The sequence below is a fragment of the Antrostomus carolinensis genome, unplaced genomic scaffold (genome assembly GCF_000700745.2).
Source record: "Antrostomus carolinensis isolate BGI_N321 unplaced genomic scaffold, ASM70074v2 scaffold25961, whole genome shotgun sequence".
NCBI lineage: Eukaryota > Metazoa > Chordata > Aves > Caprimulgiformes > Caprimulgidae > Antrostomus > Antrostomus carolinensis.
The window spans coordinates 630-7778 of record NW_010296847.1 but is presented as its reverse complement, the minus strand read 5'-3'; the positions used below and the strand labels follow the sequence as shown (position 1 = coordinate 7778).

General features: G+C 52.1%; 1 protein-coding gene across 1 annotated transcript in view; it reads right to left on the bottom strand.

The window, feature by feature from the left end:
* Nucleotides 1-3647, bottom strand: part of ZNF512B (zinc finger protein 512B) — a gene marked incomplete at its 3' end in the record, with an annotated part of 25065 nt that extends 21418 nt beyond the window's left edge. Inside the window, 4 exon segments of the mRNA XM_010178421.1 lie at nt 1-138; nt 481-609; nt 1307-1386; nt 3527-3647. The exon segment at nt 1-138 is cut by the window's left edge and continues 32 nt beyond it. Of these exon segments, the coding sequence (XP_010176723.1) occupies nt 1-138; nt 481-609; nt 1307-1386; nt 3527-3647 (468 nt within the window).
* Nucleotides 3648-7149: the final 3502 nt, after the last annotated feature.

Here is a 7149-nt window from a genome sequence, read left to right as displayed (position 1 = left end):
CACTTTGTTTTCTGCTTTGCTGGTTGGCATTGGCCGGTCCAAGTGATTCCAGAGCCGATGCTTTTCTAGCTGGGTTTTGGAGGTGAAGGCAGCTTCGCAGTATGAGCACGAGTACGTCAGCTTCTCTGAGATCGCACCCTGTGCAGAGCAGGGAAAGACAGGCAGGCACAGATATTAGACCACAAAAGGGACAGGCTTTTTCTGACACAAGCACCAACACAAATCGTGTGTAATACCCTTCTGCCCCTCCAAACAGTTACCAACAGTCCATGATGCCCCCAGGCCAGACCTCACACTGAGCTGGAGGGACCCCAGTCCCTCTCGTACACTCCTCACAAACTGCCCTTGGCCTATCTGTGCCCTCTCTATTTTAATCTCATGTTACTCCTGGGGTTTAAGGTCTGAGAGGGGGTTTTCCCTGCAGATGGTAATGTAAGAGCTGGCCACTGGAAAGGACAGGCAGCCCTCTGGTCTCCTTACCCCTTGGCAGCGCTGATAGTGGTATTTCAAGCCATAAATGCTGGGGAACTCCAGCCAGCAGCCTGAATTGGGACATTTCACCCTGGAATGGGCTTTGAATTCATCCTTCCACTGGTTCATCAGGGGGAGCTGGGAACAGGAGAGATGAGAGACATAACTGAGTGAATGCTGATGCATCCCAAGGGGGCCGGGGACGGACACATGGGACCTCTGATCTTTCCTGGCCACCCCTTCCCATCACACAGCCATAAACTGGATGTGCACACTGCAGGCTCTACATGCTAATGCTTCAAATTTACCTTGCTGTGCCTCCCAGAGCACATGCAAACTCCTGGCCAGGCTGGGGAATAAATCAGACCAGAAGTCACCTGGGTGATTTAACCACCCCACATTTCATCTAGTCAGTAAATCACCTCATGCTCTCATGATAAACTGCTCTGTGTGTTGTCCACGCTACTGTGCTGAAATTAAACTGCATGACTCTGTGGGGAATAAATCACCCCCTCAGTGGTATTGCCAGATCATTAGCCAAACCTGACGTGGCTGAGAGAGAATCCTGTTTATCTGGGAATGGCCCCAGGAAGGGGAGGCTGGAGGTGGGTACTGTTCCCCACCAGGGTTTGGGAGGATGCTGGGTGTTGGCACGGAGGGTATTCAGGGGCCAAGATCTTGCAGAGTCCAAGACAAGGCTGGTTAAACCACCAGGAAGGCAGGTTTAACCCCAGAGTGGGGCTGGCTGGAGTGCAGGGCGCAGCAAGATGCAGAAGACAAGTCAGAGGGAGCGAGGCAGGGAGGGCACCGGGGAGCAGAGCGCGCGGGGTCTTACGGGGATGTCTTTCAGCGCCTGGTTCTCAGCCTTGGGTCGTCCTTTCTTCCTGCCTTCAGTTTTATCACTGGTTGCATTTCCTGCAAACAGACACAGGGTAGGTACATCACCCACAGTCCCTGCCAGAGGAGCTGCCACTTACCCACCACCCACCCTGCAAGGCAGCATCTAAGCTGTCCCCAAAAACACCCCGTTCAGTTTGGGTTCCTACTTGTCTGGCTCTTGCCCCAAAATGGCTTGTGGCTCTAGGGAGAGGGGAGGATTCTGCAAGATGGGCCCCAAACTGTGCTGGTTCTGGAGCAACTGTGCAGGGCTCGTTCAAAACTCTTGGAGTGCCCGTGAAGGACATCTGTGCATCACAGCTGCCCTCTGCATTTTGTAATTTCTCCACTGCTCTTAGATCATGTGCTCAGGCTTTTCCTCCTTGCTCATTTAAGCAAAGGCCTTGCCCTCCACATGCAACAGAGCTACATTTCTTGCACATCATGAGACTTCATAAGCTGGGAGTTTATGGAAAACCACCAAAGTATACAGGATTTGTAGTAAAAGCTCACAACACTGCAGTTACCTGCTTACTGGTCTCCCAGTTTTCTGTTTTCTATCATAAACTCTTCAAAACATTCCAAATACACCACAGCAGCACAGCCCTGTCCCTCCAGACAGCTCTCCCTAGAAGCCCAGCACGTCCAGGGCTGCAGCTCACGCAGATGCTCAGTGACAGATCTCCTCTCCTTTTCATAACTTGCACAAGTTTCAAAACTTTTAGGGACATTTTGTGCCAAAGAAGTGAACAAGACAACCCAGTCCAGCCCCTCAATGCCCTCACTGACTAGCTGCTGGCTGGGGACAGCGAGGACAGGGATGGGAGGAGCAAAAATCACATCTCCTCTTCCAACATCCCACTCCTGGCTACCACCTGCTCTGCTAAACCCTGGACTTTATAGGCACTTGCAGGAGACACGAACTCAAGGGTGTTCGGTGTTACAGCTGCCACTGCTGCTGTGGGTCCCTGCAGCAGTTCTGGGCTGAGTCTGCTGGGTGGAAACATTATGCTCTTTAGAAACAGGGACCAGGAATGGCCTGCCCATGGACTTGAGGTTTCTCTGGATCAAGATCTGGCTTGGAAAGGATGCTCCCTGTGCCAACTGGGCTGCTGAATCCAAGGGGGCTAGCAAAGCGACTGCAGGAGAGGTCCCTGGCTCCTGGTCCACATCAAGCCTAATTCATCCCAACAAAGTGAACTCTGGAAGATATTTCCACCTCAGGCACTTCCCCAGGATGAGCAACAAAATATCTTAATCACAGAGTGTCCTTTACTCTGCTTCATCGCTTTCAGTCCAGCTAAATCAGGGATGGAAGGGATGAAAAAAGGGGTTTTTTCTGCTTTTAAAGTTCTGATGAGATGTGGCGCAGAGAAAAAACTCCCTCCCGAACTCAGGTATGTTCACACTGCGGACAGCTGGAGTTCATTCCCCTCAGCAATAACTTACACCCCTCTGTTAGCAATTACAACTTCAGCTGCCCCAAGGGAAGGGCAGCATTTGAGGAACATTTAGGTCACACGCGCTTCCCTGCTGATTTTGGGTGCCTGGTCTGAGGTAAATCTCTGGGGTCTGACCCTCACCCTGGGTACAGACACCCCTCAGTGTCCAGGGCTGCCATTAGCAAGGTAAAAGGCAGTGAGAAGCTCTCAGTGCTCACAGAGGGGGATCTGCCCAGCATAAGCAGACAGGAGAAAAATCTCCTCGTGCCTGGAGATTCCTGGATAGAGAAATCAGCTATCCATCAGAGTGACAGCCCTTAGCAAGCGGGTCCCCGGGGGCTCGTACACTCGCAACCCTCCATCCCGGGGGCAGCGACACGGGAGCTGGCAGATGGTCTGAACTCATTTAAGCCTTTCCATCCTTTGATGTAACACTCAGCTACCAACACGATAAATAGGCGGCGAGACACCCATCTCGTTAAGCCAGACGCTCGCCCCTCGAAAGGGAGAGGCTGTCTCCATCCCTCCCCTCCTCTTTCCAGGGACCAGTTCTCTGCAGCTCCGAGGGTCTGGGGCTTTTTTTGGCCCAGCACAGCCCTTGCTGGTGGGTTTGAGGTGAGGAGCAGAGGCACATCGAGACCGGATGCACTCACACCCCTTCATTTCAACAGTCACCCCCCTGGGCTCATCCCCTCCATCCCATCCACCTCCACGGAAAGGAAAACCCAATTCCTTACCAAGCTTGGGCAGCTCTGCTGGCGGGTTTATCCTCGTCTCTGTCCTGCTTTCTTTGCTGGCAGTAGGTTTATGAGATCCTGCAGTTTTCCTTCCAGCTTTACAGGTATAGGAATCCGCCATCTCTGAAAGAAGCAGGGGAGGCGTTAAAATTCACCCCTCGGAGTGGGGGAGGAACACATGTTGAAAGCAAGGAGAGCTGCTGGGGAGGGAGGGAAATTAGAAATCTATCATGTAGCTTCAAGGTTCCCAAAAAGAGAAGAAACAGGACGTGTTTCTGAGTATTTGTTCTACGGTTGAGCAACGCCACAGACATGGCTGAAAAGCTGCTTTCATTACAGGCTGGTTTCCCCTCCACATATAACAGCAAAGACTTTATTAAAAATTATGGGCTGACTTTGCCTGGAGAAGTAGCAAATAAATGGCTTTTCCTCTTCGTTTATTTCTTTCTCTGCTTTCATTTAAGACACCAAAAGAAGAAAAAAAAAATAGTGAGTTTTAATGAACAGATGTAGTGATAAATTTCCAATTTTCCTTATTAATGGGAAACTGTTATAAACTGAGAATTGTTAATGTTATCTGGATTTTCCGTATTAATAATTTAATTTGGCTTCTCTATAAATAATGAACATCAGGAATTATCACAGAAGGCCCAATCTCACTCCCAATGGAAGCGGGCAGCAGGACACCCCTCCACTTTGGCACTGCCAGGATGAAATTCACTCCCAACAGCACCAACAGACACGTCTGAGGACGGGGCTGTGTGGGGAGATGCTGTGTACAGCCCCAGGGGGAAGGTGTCCTCCAAGACTCCACAACAAGAGCGTCAAGCACTTGGGAGCTGATTCCCCAGATCACCACGGCCTTGAGACCTCAGTCAGGACGTGATGCTGACACTCAGTGTGACTAAGGGAAGTGTCAACCGGTGTCTTCTTCACCTCTGCTCAACACTTCTCTCCCACACACACATGGGTTTTTAAAACACAGATCCTCCCACAGGATCATGTTCAGCATCATTTCACTCAACGGAGTTGATCCCCTCGGCATCCAGACTTGTCTCACCCATCCTCGTACCCAAAGGCACAACAGAGATTGAATTGAATTATCTCCCACGTGGCCAGATCACCACCCATGCCATCAACACGTGGGACACGAGGGTCCAACAGTCCTTTCCAAGGTGCCCCTGGGGACTTTCATATCACACAGTACATCGTGTGCAGCCCAGATGCTCTGAGAAGACCTGGCAAAAGCTGCCGGCGTGCGTTTGGCTGGTGACACATATGTGGTTGTTTGCAGGGACACAAAGGTTAATCGGATCAAGTGAGAAATTCCAGCCTTGGCAACAGGTTCTTTGGCATTTGGTGCTGAACACAGGCATCGGTTATTCAGCTAATTTGGGCTTTTTCAGTGGGAGATCTGGGTAGGAACTGCAGCCTGACTGTCAGTGGCTCCTTCCTGGGGATGGCTGGTGTCTGGAGCAGGTACAGATTGGGGCCAAAATTCCCAAATCGTGGCTCCACTCTCATCCACGTGAGCACTGCTACTGTCCCCAGTCCTCTGGGGACAAACATGCCAGTCCCCTTCCTTCCTGCGCTGCCTCCTGGTACCTCTGAGTGATCCTCAGTCAAGTTGCTCTAAAAAAAAGGGAAAAAAACCAAAAAACCCCACCAGGCTCCTGAAAGACCAGTGAACTGAAGGCTGAAGATGACAAAATCTCTGAGCTTCACAACGGGGTGGAAACCAAGGGGAAAGCCACGCAGCTGATGCATTTATCCAACCTGGGGTAGTGCTGAAATGCAATCACACCATGGCTTCACCCCTTGGGCTGAGCAGAGATCCCAGCAGGAGAGGGGAGGGAGGGCCAGTGCTGGGGTGAAGGCTGAGCGGGACCCCCCACACCAGACTGCACCACAACAGCAAGATCTCCCTGCAGAGATGGGCAGGGGTGCTGTCAGACAGGTGACAGACCCCAAAAACTCCGTGTCCACCTCGCTGGGCAGCTTGAGGACAACTCACAAAGCGTGACAGCAGAGCAGACCCCATGGATGGACAAGGTGCCCACTCCCCACACCCTGAACACCTCACAGCCGCGCACACCGAACCACGGGAGCCGGGATGGTGCTGAGCATCGCCCCCACGCCCCCTTCCCAAAACCACTGCCACATCCGAGGTGCCCAGCTCAGCGCTGCTCCCACAGCTGGATGCTTCTCCATCCCCTCAACACATCTGTCCCCTCAAAGGGATCCTCTCCGGCCAGCTTAGGAGCTTTTGAATGTCTTTTGTTTTTTCCACACCAAATACTTATTTGAATTTTTTTTTTCCCCCTTCTTATTTTTTGGCTAAATGAAAAAATAAAAATCTCCTAAAGCACTTAGTAAGAGCCAAACTCCACTCTCTGGCCACTGATACCACCCCAGGGATCCCAGAGGAATTGCCCTGGAGCCAGAGAGCAGAAATCAACCCATTGTATTTGGGTTTTTTTTGTAATGTCCAAACTTCTCACTCATTTTTGAGTAACACATGCTGAAACTGGGCAACAGCCTGCGCCCTTCCACACTTTCCATTAGGTTTTTGGTGAAAACACTTTTGCAACTGGCAATGGGAGAAGATATCAGCAGGTCCTGCCTGGGAGAGGGCTAGGACACGGTGCAGGAAAGTCAGGGCTGGCAGCATCTTTGCCCGCAAAGCCTCCAGCTCTTTTTAGGCAACTTTTTAGAAGGTCACAGCAGCATTTTCAAAGTGTCCCACTCCAATTCTGGAAAAAAAAGCTCGTGTCAACACAGGAGCCGGTATGGGATGAGCAGAGGCTGAACTGGTAGTGCTGGGAGCAGGGATGAAGAGGAAGCCTGCAGCTGTGGGAAGGGGTGAACGAAGCCTGGGAACCCACCACACCAAAGGCACTGCTCCCACACCAAAGGCACCGCTCCCGAGCCACCAGCCCTGCCCAGCCACGCGCTCCTCCGCCGGGTTTGACAAGGGACAGCCACGTCCCAGCCACTCACCACCCCGACAGGCTCTGTCCATCCATGACAGACCCCTCCTGTGGGGCTGTCAGGCTCTGCGGGTCAGGCACAGCCTGGAAATTGGGCACAAACTGGAAAAGGGGAAGTAACTCTGTGTATAAATGCCTGTTGGTGACCCTGGATTGGGTCCACAGGAACATGCACCCAGCCAGGGATGGCTGCGACTCTCTTGGCCCCGCAACGTCCTTATGGCTACAAGGGGAAAACATCACCTGTGGGTCCTGAACACAAATTCTCCTGCTGGGTCTCCTGTCCTGATCCCATTGCAATGGATGCACCGTGCTGACCAGTCACTCATCAATCCACTCTGCTTATCGTTAGTACTTTACCAATGGCTACAGATTTAGGCAACACCAAAAAGGCAAGTGAGCTGCTGGCCCCTGCCCATGGAGCCCTGGCACAAGCGATGTGCCAGGCAGGACGCGGGCAGAGCTTGGACTCGATGATCCTTGTGGGTCCCAACTCACAACAGTCTGTGACTCTATGAGAGGTGTGACATGGAGAGGCCACCGCGGATGATGGACACCAAAGGGCACTGCCATCTCCATCGCTGCCGGAGGAGCCACCACGCTCCTTCCCATGAACTTGTGGCGATTTGGCCA